This window comes from Arabidopsis thaliana, chromosome 5 (assembly GCF_000001735.4).
Source record: "Arabidopsis thaliana chromosome 5, partial sequence".
In the NCBI taxonomy this organism is placed as follows: Eukaryota; Viridiplantae; Streptophyta; class Magnoliopsida; order Brassicales; family Brassicaceae; genus Arabidopsis; species Arabidopsis thaliana.
In genome coordinates, this window is record NC_003076.8 from 20,819,817 (window position 1) to 20,834,143 (window position 14,327).

Here is a 14,327-nt window from a genome sequence, read left to right on the forward strand (position 1 = left end):
TTAATTCTTTGCTTCTATAGTTCTATAGAGTGGGGGAATGGGAGTGACCATAACATCACGACCGATCGATAATAACGTCCATCACGTGACTTATGTCCCGGTCCATGTTGTGTACTATAGCAAAAAAAAAAAAGACCCAGACGTACGTGTCGCAAAAAAGACCCATCTCTACTCATTAACACATGCAACGGCTGCATGAAGACACTTTTGACACGTGACATGGCTCAAGCGAGCCCCACCAGCGCTCCTCTCCTTCATAAATCATCATTACTTACTCCGAAAACACATCACTACCTTTTCTCTGCTAATTTCTACTATTTGTGTTGGAGGGATATATTATAATAAAAAGAACCAATGGCGGACCAAACAAGAACCCATCACGAGATGATAAGCCGAGACAGTACCCAAGAGGCCCATCCGAAGGCCAGGCAGATGGTGAAGGCAGCAACCGCTGTCACAGCCGGTGGATCCCTACTTGTCCTCTCCGGCTTAACACTCGCTGGAACAGTCATCGCACTCACGGTGGCTACTCCTCTCCTCGTCATCTTCAGCCCCGTCTTGGTTCCAGCAGTGGTAACCGTTGCTCTCATCATTACCGGATTCCTTGCATCCGGTGGCTTTGGAATAGCCGCCATTACCGCCTTCTCTTGGCTCTACAGGTAATTTACGACCCACACAAAATGTGACCTACCGTTTCAAACCGAGCTTGCAATGCACGTTATATTTTATAGAAAGTTTGAATATTGGAGAATATGGTCATTGTATTTAGGCACATGACGGGATCTGGATCGGATAAGATAGAGAATGCTCGGATGAAGGTTGGAAGCAGAGTGCAGGATACTAAGTATGGGCAGCACAACATTGGAGTCCAACACCAACAAGTTTCTTAAAATTCAAAGGCTAAAAACGATTTCCACATTAAATTGTCATCCATCGTTAGATCTCTTCTCTTTGTTTTTATTTTCAACGTTTATGTTGTAATGTGTGATATATAATAACATGCAATGTATGATGTAATCTTGTTGTTGTTGTATGAGTAATGTTTTGATCCTTCTATGCGAGCGGAAATCTTCATATAGACAGTGTCATTGGTACATTACACAAATCTTCATAATCTCCTTCTACGCTAGCAGAAATCTTTAACCATGAACATTTGTTCTCTATAAAAGCGCTGCTATTATGTGGTACCAATTCATTTGTTGTGCTAACCTCAAAGACCAACAAAAAGAAGAATTTAATAAAGATGATGAATTCCACGATCTAACATACTATAGTTATAATACTGTTTCAAATACAAGATCATAAAATGTTGAATGGCAGATAAGTAATTACAATCGGCTATCGCCTTGTAGAAAAGATTTTGAGCATTAGTAAGCCAATTAAAGTACCAAATACCAATGACAGTAAATGCTCTAATTCAGTAATCTTATTCACTTTCACATTGTTTTCATGATCATCTGGATGCTAACAGCTAGCACATTCCCTTGTGTAGGTTTCTTTGGTTTGATATAAGTAAATCAAATGAAACAGAGAAACAAATGAAAGATTGATTCGCAAAGCACCACAGCTTCTTCTAATTTCATTCAAATCACAGGGGCTTGTTCTCCAAAGGGGTGAAGGAGAAATTGCCGGAGAATATGGACTCTTTATCTGTGTATGACAAAAAAGAACCATATAAGAAAAGGCATGTCTATTCGAAATGCAAATGCGAGTAACATAATGAGGCATTCCAACTATAGCGTCATAGGTACCTGTTAAAGAAAGAGAACCAAGTTCTCTCCGGACATATCTTGCCATTGCCTGAAACACACAAGCAATGTCTTAACAAGTTTGGTACACAATGCCTAAACTAGTATGTCAATGTGTGTGTGTTTGCGAGAGAGATAGAGAGGAGAAAATCATGCCTGTGCTGTTTTTAAATCTGTGTTATCAGGTGTTGTTGTTCCATCATCAGAAAATACGTTCCTACAATCCAATTGCATATAAGGTTCTGAGACAAATCCGTTATCTATGGCTGCCATATTGTATATAAATTCAAGCCGAGCTACTTAGCTGTGTAATCTCTACCGAACTCATTGCATAAAGCATGACGTTATAGAAGCTTTACCTCCATAATTTGATTTGTAGGTCATTTGGTTTAGCTTCCGGAAGTAGCGCAGCATCATAGGCAACAACATTTCCATAAAATATTCTCTCCAACTCCTTCATCCACTTGGCTAGCAGCAAGTTAACCTGTAATTTCAAGAAAGATTAAGACCATCTTATTTTAAGGAATCTAAGAAACTAAGATATCTCTTCGAAACTATATTAAAGCAAAACCAAGTCTAGCACGTACCCCGGCTTTAGATACCCTGAGTTCAACATCATGATTGTAGATCTCATAGACGTATTGACCAAGGTCAACACCTTCCTGTCCATCTTCCTTCAAGCGGCGTAAAACAAGCCACATATGAAGGACAAGCAGCGAATACGTTATTTTGAATGTTTTCTCCAAGTTGAATACTGCAGCAGAGACAGAGCACCCGATATATAAACAAAGCACAAAATGTAAATACATAACTCTGTTTGCAAAAGTTGTGTTGGAAACCAAATAAAGTACCATCATATATTGCAGGTTTATCAACTTGTGCAATGATCCGCTTGTAGATCACGTTAGCCCCACGGATAGACATGCTCTGTTTGCTATAGAACATCATCATCTTTAGTATGAAACGACGAATCCCTACATAGTCTGGTTCATCAATTCTGAGAGGAGAGTCTTTAGGCAGAGCCAATGAACATGGCTTTGACCAAAACATCTTATCCAAGTTTATCTGTCAAACATAGAACAAATCCTTTTCATCAAAGAAGACACGATTGTCCAGAAGCAGTTGACTAAAAGAGCATGAATCTAAATCACAAACATACTAATGAAACTCCAACAGAAAAAAAGGGATGAATCCTAAATGAGGTACAATGGGGAGGCAGAAGTCACTTTAGTCCCGCATTCGATGAAACTAGAAACAGAGAGAATCAAATTGAGCTTAGGTTCGAATACTATAGTGAGACCTAAACATTCACAACAACTACGCATTAACAGCTACTTCTGAAAACGAGATCTTTAATCTGAGTAAACAAAATGTTACCACTTTAAGATCATACCGGAGATTTACTGGGGAAATCCTTCTGCGACGGAGGATCAGCTGCCGCCGGCGCAACAGTCGCGTACCCATATCGGGAGAAAAAGGAGAGATTTTTCATCGATCCATTAGTGGTCAAAGATCGAAGCTTTGAGGTTTGAGTGACGACTCGAGCTAATCTGGGCAACATTAGAGAGAAACCCTTGTGGTTTTACTCAACAGATGAATAAATCTGAAGGGAGAAATTTGAATGAGTAAGATCGAATTCTAAAACCCTAGGCGAAAAACCCTCTCCGACTCCTTTTCTGTGTGATTGATGATGGGGCTAGGTAGTCGTCCACGTTAGCGTCTATTTGGCCAGATATTCAATTACAGTGCTAACTTACGCCGTTATTAGGAACGGAAAACCTTGGTTATGCAAAAACAAACACATTTTACCGATATTGGTGACACGAAACTGATGGTCGATTTTAGATAGTAAGAGTTGATGATACCATAAAATATGTTTGTTTATACCATTATCATTTTAGGGGGATAAGGAACTATGACTACTTTGTCATCCATTTTTTTGGTGGATCTCTAATTTGAACTCAAGTGGCTTATATTGAATAGTTAAGAAATTATGCTTTCTCATGGCCATTGGGGAATTTAGTTTCAATTAGTGAAAAGAGTTTTAATTAGATTTTATTGTGCACCGAATTTTACTGATTTAGGACATGGTTTACGCTTATTTTCTCAAGAGCAAAAATATTTACGGTCTCCTCAACAATATCATCAATTTACACTTTTTATTACTCTTCGAAACGCTTCATCTCTCTCTTTCTCTCTCTCAAGCTGTCAAAGTCACCTCTGTATTCGCGTGAAGATAATTTCTCACAATTAGGGTTTTTTTTTTCTTCTGAGTTAACTGTTCCATCTCCATCCTAATCTTCACCTTCTCCTTGATTTCGAGATCTCTGTCAATTTGTTGAATCTGTTCTTTATCTAATTAGCTCAACTCCGAGTCTTTGCTGGATTTTGAAGGTCACCACTGTTCAAGTTTACATTTTTTTTCCTGCTAATCGCTTGATACCCGTTTCTGCTGTTGTGGGATTTATTGGGTTTTTCTTCTTTACGATTTTTGTTGCAGCTTTTGTAGCTGAAGCAAATTTGTAATCTGTGATGGTGTATGCACTGATTCTGGGTATGGTATTGTACTCTAGGATCTCGTAGCGAGAATGCCAGGCATTCCTCTTGTTAGTCGTGAAACCTCTTCGTAAGTCTCATGAACAACCTAATGCTTCTATAATGTCTCTGCAGCATTGTGTAACTTTATACTGTTTCTCTTATGTATAAGCTGAGGAATCCTAGTAATTCAAACTTATCAAATTTTTATTTTGTTGTGGGGTTGCTTACAATTTTGGTTGCGTATGATGGTGAAATCACAGTTGTTCAAGAAGCACAGAGCAGATGTGCCATGAAGACTCCCGTCTGCGTATTTCGGAAGAGGAGGAGATTGCTGCTGAAGAGAGCTTGGCTGCCTATTGCAAGCCTGTTGAACTCTACAATATCATTCAACGCCGTGCTATTAGGAATGTATGTCTTCCTTCCTACCTTTTTTAGACAGAATATGTTTAGTTATGACTTATGAGCTCAGCTGATATATCACATGTATTGGTTTACTTTTGAGTTTTGACAATGAAAATTTACATGAAAATGTAGTTTGAGTTGACTTCATTTGGTATAAGCAAGTATGTGTTGTCTTGCTATGCAGTCCATCCTAATCATTTCTCTCTCTCTGTCTCCCCTGTAGCCCTTGTTTCTTCAGCGATGTTTGCATTATAAGATTGAGGCAAAACATAAAAGGAGGTAAGCTTTTTTTTTTTCCTTCCTTTCTCTGTTCAGAATCTCCATTACTTTTGGGTAACTATTACACTATACCTTAGTAATTCATTCCGGACTTGAATGCTTTCTAAGTTTTCGGATAGTTATCAATATATATTACTGCTTTGCAGAATACAAATGACTGTATTCCTCTCGGGCGCTATAGATGCTGGGGTACAAACTCAAAAATTATTCCCTCTGTATATTTTGTTGGCAAGACTCGTTTCTCCTAAGCCTGTCGCTGAGGTATGCATTTGAACCTCAGACAGATTTGCATTGATCTTTATTATTTGTAACTTACCTATTCTTTGCTAACATTTTTCTTGAAATTCTCAAATTATAGTATTCTGCAGTATATAGGTTCAGTCGAGCATGTATCCTAACTGGTGGATTGGGGGTTGATGGAGTTAGTCAAGCCCAAGCCAACTTTCTTCTCCCTGATATGAATAGACTCGCATTGGAGGCAAAATCAGGATCACTCGCTATCTTGTTTATCAGCTTTGGTGATTAAGACTGACTGTGTACAAAATTATATAAAGACATTTATATATGTACAGTATTCAGATAAACTGATCACATAATTTTCTTCTTGTAGCTGGTGCGCAAAATTCTCAATTTGGCATTGATTCAGGCAAGATTCATTCAGGTACTTCCATTTCTTCATTGATATAACATTCTAATATTGAAAAGTTATGTATCTTTGGGCATTACCAATTTTCCATGTAATAGTATGGAAAATCTCAGTCCTATTTATTAACAAAAGAATTAGGGATTCTTTGACTCCAATTATAAGAGTTTCTGAAAGTCTTTTTTTTCATTAACTCTTACCATCGGAAGCGTTTTTTTCTGCCAGGAAATATAGGAGGACATTGTTTATGGAGCAAAATACCTCTGCAATCACTGTATGCGTCGTGGCAGAAATCACCAAACATGGACTTGGGACAGAGAGTAGACACAGTCTCTCTTGTTGAAATGCAGCCTTGCTTCATAAAGGTAAACACTATTGCCCAAGTCTTCCTCTTGTTCTATGACTTTATGCTCCCTGTATTGAAATAAGGACTGTGTATTGAACTTCTTTTGTTATTTGAAAAAGTAAATTGGAAGTAATTGCTACTGTGAATTTTATTTTTGCCATTAGTTTTCAGTCTTGATTATTTAAATGAAAATATTACTGGTATAACTTGTCCATTGCTGCAGCTAAAGTCCATGAGTGAGGAAAAGTGTGTCTCGATTCAGGTGCCCAGCAATCCACTCACCTCGGTAACTTTGCACACTTTGCTATACTTCCATACATTATTCTGAAATATCATGTAATCATATTCTTACAATTCTTACACTTCTTATTTGAAGAGCTCTCCGCAGCAAGTGCAAGTCACCATATCTGCAGAAGAAGTTGGGTCAACGGAAAAATCTCCTTATAGTTCATTTTCATATAATGACATCTCTTCCTCTTCCTTGTTGCAAATTATCAGGTAATCTTCAGTTTAGTCTGCAATTTCTTCTGCGCTCTCAGATTTCTTGCCTCATCTCATTATGATTTTTTGTAATTGTATAAAATATATTGGCCGGTCTGCTATCTCCCTTAATATATAGTTGGCAGTTTTCTTGAATTGTGACTGTCCTCCTCTTTTATGGGGATTATACAAGTCGTTACGTACAACTAAAAATGTCCATCTCGTTAAGTTGACTCTATACCACTACATTCATTGCATAGGTTGAGAACAGGAAATGTAGTTTTCAACTACAGATACTATAACAACAAATTGCAGAAGACTGAAGGTAACTAGTATTATTTTAACCTGTTTCATACCCATGTGTGTCTATATTTCATCCGTTACCCTAACCTGTTACGTATATGTTTGCTATGTGTCTTGCAGTAACTGAAGACTTTTCTTGTCCATTCTGCTTAGTAAAATGTGCCAGTTTCAAGGTGGACTTTCATTTCCATTCTCATTCATCCTCTTAGTCAAAGATACAGCTGTAGTGACTAGTCTTTGTAGTGATGCAATCTTTTCTTTTTCTCCCAATCATGTTGTAGGGCCTGAGATATCACTTGCCATCAACCCACGATCTCCTCAATTTCGAGTTTTGGGTTTGTAGCTTTAAAATTCAGTTAACCTGTTTGATCTTTTTTTTTTATTTTGTGGGTGCCACTAATCTGCTTTACTTGGTTAGGTAACTGAAGAATTTCAGGCGGTAAATGTCTCCCTCAAGACTGAGACAATGATATCCAAGGTTAGAACATCTTGTTTGTTCGATTTATGTTCATTAGTTTCTCTGCTGTATATCTTATAGGCTGTAACAAATTCATTTTTCATTTAAACTAATATCCTCCATGGGTTGTTGACTTTTGTGTGGTTAAATAAGGGAACTGGAATCTTTAGTTGCTATTTGTCACACTATGATCCTTGCTATTGTCCTTAATAGCGTGATGAGAATAAACTCAAAATGACATCGCTGTTCTGTTTACTTTTTGTGGCCATGAGACCGTCAAAGCTCGACTGTAGAATAAAGTCCTGGATTATATAGGAGTGTCAAATCTAATTGAAGTAGTTGGTTCTACAATATATTCTATGTCTTTGTAGTTTTTCCTATTTGATGATTACTCTTAGCACAGTTTTCTAAATGTTAATGTTCATTAAAAAATCTGCTCAGGTTAATGAGGATGACGTTGACCCAAAGCAGCAAACTTTCTTTTTTTCGTAAGTTATCTGGCCTATATGTTGCCTTTTATTATCTTTCCAGCATCTGTGTGAGACCATAAAAATTCTTCAATATGTGACAGTTCCAAAAAATTCAGACGGAGGAGGCAAAAGAGTCAGGTACGGAGCTCAAGGCAAGGGCCTCATCTTGGATTAGGTTGCGAGGTGCTAGATAAGACTGATGGTATGTGTTTGACTGAAATGACAGTTAATTGGATTTGTAGTATTGGCTTCTTTTGTGATGAGAGCCTGTCTTAGTTGTATATTTTACGAGTATTTTACTTTGTTATGTGCAATTTTGCATGCAACAACGTTGGATCATTTGGCACAGCTTTTTATTCTTACTTTCAGATGCTCATTCTGTTAGAAGTGAGAAGAGCCGAATACCACCTGGAAAGCATTACGAAAGAATTGGGGGTGCTGAGTCTGGTCAAAGAGTTCCTCCTGGCACGAGTCCTGCAGACGTGCAATCATGTGGGGATCCAGATTATGTGCAGTCGATAGCTGGAAGTACAATGTTGCAGTTTGCAAAAACGAGGAAAATATCTATAGAACGGTCGGACTTGAGGAAGTATGTTTGACTTCCTTTTGTCGTTCTATCCTCTTCTTCAATTTATATTTAACTACATATGGTTCATGCATGAAAAATTGTGTCCTAGTTTTATAACAAGTAGCTTGTTAATCCCAAATGATGTGAGTGAGTTTTTCAAATTTTTTCCTCCTCCAGCCGAAGCCTCCTTCAGAAGAGACAGTTCTTCCACTCTCATCGAGCTCAGGTGATCTTTTTTCTTTAGCTCTCTTGCTTTTGAAGATTGCAATTGATTTTGACTTTGCTATGTGTACTATCGCAGCCCATGGCTCTAGAACAAGTACTTTCGGACCGGGATAGTGAAGATGAAGTTGATGATGATGTGGCAGATTTTGAAGATAGAAGGGTATGTTTTTGAATTTAATATTTTCACCGCATCAGTAGTTGGGTAGAATAAAGCTCAGTAGTTGGGTAGATATATGTTTCATGTGAAAGGGAAAGGAATATTGAAGACTGGGCATGGGCAAACGTTAGGAGCAATATTGTAATGGTTCAGAGATCAATAGAAAATATGTGAGCAAGCCTCACGGTTTGATATGGAACAGTAGAACCAGATCATTAGTGCTTATATAACACTCATTAAAAGACGAAGTGTGTCCGTTTGTACTCGATTCTAACATAGTTGATTCTAACATAGTTTGTCTGATTCTCCATATAGTGAATAACGTTATTTCCTATTACTATTCTTTCAGATGCTCGATGATTTCGTTGATGTGACTAAAGATGAGAAACAGATGATGCACATGTGGAACTCGTTTGTGAGGAAGCAGCGGTATGTCTTATCTCTTTTCAGTACATGTCACGTGGAGTTTTCCAGTATAAACATTTAGAGTCGCGCATGTAAAGGTTGTGGATAATTCCTGCATGAGTTCTTCTGGTTAAAAAAAAAAAACTGAACAATTAGATAACATACGCATCCATGTTCTCTGACTCATTATAAGCATTACCTTGACAGTGGTTTTGGACCCTTTGCAGAGTATTAGCAGATGGTCACATTCCATGGGCATGCGAGGCATTCTCAAGATTGCACGGACCCATCATGGTTCGAACACCGCACTTGATTTGGTAATTCAACTCTCATTTCTTCCATTGTTTTTTCCAGTGTATCGGAGAAGAAAGCGGTTTTGTTGATAAAAGTGAGCTTTTTTTGTGTAGGTGCTGGAGAGTGTTTATGGTGAAACTGTGGAACCACGGTCTTCTTGATGCCCGAACCATGAACAACTGTAATACCTTTCTCGAACAGCTCCAAATTTGAAAACCCAAGAAATCATTAATTTAAGTAGAAAAACAAAGAAAGACAAGAGAAGAAGAGTTTTGGGTTCTCATTTAACTACTTTTGGTGTTTTAAGAGAAAGAGGAGCATATTTATGCATGAATTTGTCCTCATCTTTTTTTTTTTTTTTTTTAATTATAAATGTGTACATTGGCTTATCTTTGACGCTTGTTCTTCGAGTAATGCTTTATACATGTTCCTTACTCATTTAGGATATCATATGGTTGAAAACTTGAAATACTAATTGACTTTGTACACTGGAAACCAGACATGGATGTTACTCTGGAAACATGCATCAACATATGTCCATGAAAAAATATTAGTTTTGGTAGAAGAAACAAGCTCACCTTTTTAGATTGCAAAATCAAAAACTTTCTCAAAAAGGGAACCTTGCTTATGTTGAGAGACAAGCATCGTATGGATCAAGAGTACTTTAGCACTAACACTATTATATATTATAAATCTAGTCTTAACAACATGATTAGCCAACTGAATGATATATAACCTAGTGCCATTGCATAGATCAATTTTATGATCAATATTTCCAAGTAACATGAGAGGGCCACCAATCTTCAGTCGCAAACTGTTGTTAGTCAATCTAAACAATTTGATGCTATTCAGAAACTCTTGAGAGTAAACCATAATATCAGTTGTGTTTGTAACCGACGTCTCAATTCTACACATGGCAATATATAGCTAATCAATTCCTATAAAATTCATAAACTAATGTGGGTATTAGAAGAAAAAAACGTTGTTATCTGATATAATGTGATATAGCATATTAATTACTCGTTAATCATATTAACATCTTGGTTTGTTGGATTTAGAATAGCTCGATCTCTCTCTTCAAAGAAATTATGATCACTCTCTTTTGCAAATGAGTCTCCATAATCTTCCTTTACTATTTCTTCTCTAGATGTTCGTGCTCAATTATCAGCAAATCTTCAGGGATATCAATCTCAGTCTCATCATTGTTCTGTCAATCACCAATATTTAGAATAGATTTAGAAAATCTTTAGGCCATGTGGGCCGGGGCCTGTGAAGAAGTCACTACAAACCCTAAAGGAAACAATCTATGGGAACAAAAACCCCTGTGATATCTATTTTATCCACATGAACTGAAATGCTTTACTCAATGCGCTCTTGATCTATCATCCCTAGGAAGCGAAGGATCAAATCGCTCTTCCTGTAGCATCCGCTTTGAGATCAACAAATAATCTACCTTTGCTTCGATCCGATCCGAGGCAAAAACCCTAGATTGCTGCTCAAGTAATTATACATGCTCTTTTCTCAATTTTTTATTTTCTTATCTGTTTCTAAAGTATTGAAAACAAAAAGAGGAAAAACTTATGTGTCATATTGAACTTAAACAGTAGAGTCATGTCGTCACTTCCCGATGATTTGCTATTGAGCATCTTCGCACGCATCTCAAGATTGTACTATCCGACTCTCTCTCTTGTCTCCAAGAGCTTCCGATCTCTACTAGCTTCACCGGACCTTTACAAAGCCCGATCACTCTTAGGCCACACTGAGAGTTGTCTCTACGTGTGCTTTCATTTTGATTCTGGCCCTAACACACATTGGTTCACTCTCTGTCGGAAACCTGACGGAACCCTAACCAATGACACCAGTAAGAAGAAGAAGTCAAATGGGTATGTTTTGGCTACTGTGCCAATTCCCCATTCTCCTCCTGCAAACTTTTCAAGTCTCGTGGCGGTTGGTTCTGATATCTACAACATTGGTGGATCCATTTACCTAGGACCCTCCTCGTCTAGTGTCTCGATTCTGGATTCCCAGTCTCACATGTGGCGCGAGGCTCCAAGCTTGCGGGTGGAGCTGATGTCACATTCTGCTAGCGTCCTTGACAGAAAGATATATGTAGCAGGAAGCTACAAAGATGGCAATGGCGATTCCAACTCCTGTAAGAACTTGTTCGAGGTGTTCGACACAAAAACACAAGTGTGGCATCCTGAGCCCATCCCATGCAGCAAGACAAAAGGCATTTTTTACTCCAAAAGCGCATGTATTGATGGAAAGTTTCACGTGGAGACGACTCACGGAGTGGTGTATGCTTACAAGGAAGGTAGATGGGACAAGGCTATACCAACGATGTTTGGTATGAGGGCTTCATATTCTTTTTGCGAGATAAATAATGTTTTGTTCTATATTCATCGCGGAGTGTTCAGATGGTATGATACTAAGTTAAGAATGTGGAGAATATTGAAAGGTTTGTTAGGACTACCTAGTTTACCTGAGAATATGTTTGTTAGATTGGCTGATTATGGTGGAAAGATGGCGGTTTTATGGGAAGAGGATCGCCCTTCTTGTGGGGCTGGTGGCAGAGATGAGATGATGATTTGGTGTGCCGTGATTGCGCTTAAAAGGCACCTAAATTTTAGTTTTTGGGGAAAGGTTGAGTGGTTTGATCATGTGCTTACAGTCCCTAAACAACATGTTTTCGTTAAGGCTCTTACTGCTAGTTTGTGATGAATGTGCCACAAGGCTTGAACATGTGTTCTTTTGGAGTATGCAACGATAATGAATGTGACTTTTTCTCTTAATGCACTTCTTATTATTTGATGTCAACAAAAAAGAAACTAAAGAGTTTTAATTTTGGCTTACTAGAGTTTAGTGTAACTAAAGATGATCACGAATACATTGTGAAAAAAAGAAGTTAAAACGAGTAGTACTATATACTATCTACTCTGTATAAAACAGAGCATTCTCTGTTATTAGTACATTTAGTAGCTTGACAAGTTACAAGCAAAGGCAATCCAACTTTAAAAACACTTTGATTGCTCTAATAGTAAGTATATACGATTTTTGAAATGTTTTATATAGGTCGTCAAATAAAGCCCTTCAGGGGATATAATACATTGGATTTGCGAGTTTGAAAGATCGTTGAGACATGGAGGTACCCAACAAATCACTCCATTGATCACCTGAATTGCCTCTAATCCTATATCCCTCTTTCACCATCTCATCTCTCTTCTCAGATTTGTATAGTGTCGCCATTTTGTGCTGTTCCTCTGGAGATCTGCACATCACACACAGACACGAGGGCAAAGCAAAACGAATAAACAAAGGATGTTCAAAACTGATGATGATATGTCTAAGATATCTTATCAAACCATTTGCAGAGATCCAGAATTCTATATGATCCACCAGCATCATCAACCATTGCATAACGAACAAACTCATTGCATGACTTAAAATCAAAGAGCTACCCATGTTTCTTATCAAACTATATGCCACCGGCATCAACCATTGCATAACGAAAAAACTCATGGCATGACCTAGAAGCATGTATAGTTACAACCTAAGAAGCTGCATTTGTTTATAATTATACCTGAGAATAAGCTTGTCCCAGTTCTGGAAACCAGCATTGATGAGATTTTCAACAGTGACAAGCCTGTGACTCTCTTTCCTCCCTGTAAGCAAGAAAACTTTGTATCCCAAATCTAACACTCTTTGGTAAAGCTTCAAGCTTGGTGCTATGGCTGGTGCCACTCCTCTCTCTACCCACTTATCAAACTCCGAATGATCAAAAAGCTCCAACCTTCAAAATTCCCAAAACATAATCAACAAAGTCAAGCATTTTCTATAACCAATTGTCCTCTTTTATGAGTTTCTCTAGCAAAAGAATCACATGAACATACACAAACCAAACCAAGTTTGAGATAAAAATGTGTAAAGTAAAAGTTTTGAGAGAATGTACCCAAAACCATGATCAATGTAATAAGGAAGATTGGATAAGAGAGTCTCATCGATATCGAAAATCCAAATATCTTTGCCATCGCCGGAGAATTCGATGCTTCTCGCGAAGATCAAAGCTTCTTCAGAGACTCTCTCCAAATCGGTGAGGTAGCCTTTACCCATCACATAGTCCTTCACGTAATCGGCACATTCCACCGGGATTGTTTTCCACGGCGCGAGATTGTTCATCTCCGCCGCGAATCTCCAGGTCGTACAATGCAAATTGACATCTTCTTCGGCAGCTTTCTTGTGTCGACTCTCGATTTCCGACGGGTACTCGAGAATCGAATCGGAAAACGCGGAGGTAAATAAGGAAACCACCACGAGGAAAATCAGATAAATCCTCATCGGAGAATCAAAGGAAATCGAATCAATCAAAAAAAAACCGAACAGAGAAAAAAACGAAATTAGGGTTTTCTGAATTTCTGAGAATTCACACCAATTGAGAAACTAGAATCAAAATTAGGGTTTATATTGAGATGTTGAAGAAGAGGGGAAAGAATAAAATGGAGAAAGGAATCGAGAAAAACTCGAAAGCCAGAGAAAAGGGAAAATTTTGAAAGTTTCAAATTGGATTAATGGAATAACGTACAAAAGAAGAAAGCTTTGAATTGTAATTTCAATGGAGAAATGAAAAGAATCGGAACAGTGCTCTGTTTCTTTCATTTAAAGCAGTGGAGGAGAATGTCAAAGACAGGAGTGGTCGGTCGGTGACGTGTAAGAAAAGAAAGCCTATTTATTTATTTTTCACTAATTAATCCAATAAAAGAATCTGTTCGTTTCGGGTTCGGATCTAAAATTAAGATACAATTGGGTAGATCCGGATTCCGTTGATGCACCGTTGGGTCCACTACCGGGTCCTTTGACGGCGTCATACCTTTTTTTTTTTAATTTCACCTGACGTAATTAGTTTTTAAATATGCATTACATAATAGTCTGGTAAAAAAAAAATGTTTGGTTAATTTGGTTTAATGTCTAAATTATTCGGCAATGAAGGCTTGTTATGTGATTCGAGTTTTATTATT

At 37.8% G+C, this 14,327-nt stretch overlaps 5 protein-coding genes across 10 annotated transcripts; 3 read left to right on the forward strand and 2 right to left on the reverse strand.

The window, feature by feature from the left end:
- Positions 1-251: 251 nt before the first annotated feature.
- Positions 252-1,128, forward strand: OLEO3 (oleosin3). Its single transcript, NM_124500.4, has 2 exons — positions 252-659; positions 770-1,128. The coding sequence occupies exons 1-2, from the start codon at positions 355-357 to the stop codon at positions 888-890; spliced, it is 426 nt and encodes a 141-aa protein (NP_199934.1). The 5' UTR covers positions 252-354; the 3' UTR covers positions 891-1,128.
- A 95-nt stretch (positions 1,129-1,223) lies between these two features.
- Positions 1,224-3,595, reverse strand: AT5G51220 (ubiquinol-cytochrome C chaperone family protein). 3 transcript variants are annotated; one of them, NM_124501.4, is made up of 7 exons: positions 3,142-3,595; positions 2,600-2,813; positions 2,336-2,502; positions 2,108-2,232; positions 1,905-1,965; positions 1,752-1,800; positions 1,224-1,650 (listed from the first exon to the last, which is right to left on the reverse strand). In NM_124501.4, exons 1-7 carry the CDS (start codon positions 3,307-3,309, stop codon positions 1,589-1,591), a joined length of 846 nt encoding a protein of 281 aa, NP_199935.2. In that variant the 5' UTR covers positions 3,310-3,595; the 3' UTR covers positions 1,224-1,588. The 3 variants fall into 3 exon arrangements, with proteins under 3 accessions (NP_199935.2, NP_001332163.1, NP_001332162.1); NM_001344928.1 differs by having other exon boundaries at positions 1,243-1,650; positions 2,600-2,996; positions 3,142-3,577; NM_001344929.1 differs by lacking the exons at positions 1,224-1,650; positions 1,752-1,800; positions 1,905-1,965 and having other exon boundaries at positions 2,061-2,232; positions 3,142-3,483.
- A 232-nt stretch (positions 3,596-3,827) lies between these two features.
- On the forward strand, positions 3,828-9,828 carry EMF2 (VEFS-Box of polycomb protein). Of its 3 annotated transcripts, none has more exons than NM_180837.3 (22): positions 3,828-4,142; positions 4,249-4,374; positions 4,547-4,694; positions 4,912-4,967; positions 5,114-5,228; positions 5,326-5,485; positions 5,578-5,628; positions 5,836-5,975; positions 6,180-6,242; positions 6,333-6,454; positions 6,697-6,761; positions 6,860-6,912; positions 7,021-7,074; positions 7,158-7,217; positions 7,638-7,684; positions 7,768-7,868; positions 8,036-8,255; positions 8,412-8,460; positions 8,536-8,619; positions 8,966-9,045; positions 9,249-9,338; positions 9,429-9,828. In NM_180837.3, exons 2-22 carry the CDS (start codon positions 4,337-4,339, stop codon positions 9,526-9,528), a joined length of 1,896 nt encoding a protein of 631 aa, NP_851168.1. In that variant the 5' UTR covers positions 3,828-4,142; positions 4,249-4,336; the 3' UTR covers positions 9,529-9,828. The 3 variants fall into 3 exon arrangements, with proteins under 3 accessions (NP_851168.1, NP_199936.2, NP_001119413.1); NM_124502.3 differs by having other exon boundaries at positions 3,920-4,142; positions 7,783-7,868; positions 9,429-9,748; NM_001125941.1 differs by having other exon boundaries at positions 4,018-4,374; positions 7,783-7,868; positions 9,429-9,554.
- Positions 9,829-10,926: 1,098 nt separating this feature from the next.
- Positions 10,927-12,033, forward strand: AT5G51250 (Galactose oxidase/kelch repeat superfamily protein; the record flags this gene model as incomplete). The annotated part of the gene is made up of 1 exon (NM_124504.1): positions 10,927-12,033. The coding sequence occupies one exon, from the start codon at positions 10,927-10,929 to the stop codon at positions 12,031-12,033; it is 1,107 nt and encodes a 368-aa protein (NP_199938.1).
- Positions 12,034-12,167: 134 nt separating this feature from the next.
- On the reverse strand, positions 12,168-14,001 carry AT5G51260 (HAD superfamily, subfamily IIIB acid phosphatase). 2 transcript variants are annotated; one of them, NM_124505.5, is made up of 3 exons: positions 13,265-13,999; positions 12,896-13,105; positions 12,168-12,583 (listed from the first exon to the last, which is right to left on the reverse strand). In NM_124505.5, the coding sequence occupies exons 1-3, from the start codon at positions 13,648-13,650 to the stop codon at positions 12,406-12,408; spliced, it is 774 nt and encodes a 257-aa protein (NP_199939.1). In that variant the 5' UTR covers positions 13,651-13,999; the 3' UTR covers positions 12,168-12,405. The 2 variants fall into 2 exon arrangements, with proteins under 2 accessions (NP_199939.1, NP_001332407.1); NM_001344930.1 differs by having other exon boundaries at positions 12,205-13,105; positions 13,265-14,001.
- Between the last annotated feature and the right edge of the window lie 326 nt (positions 14,002-14,327).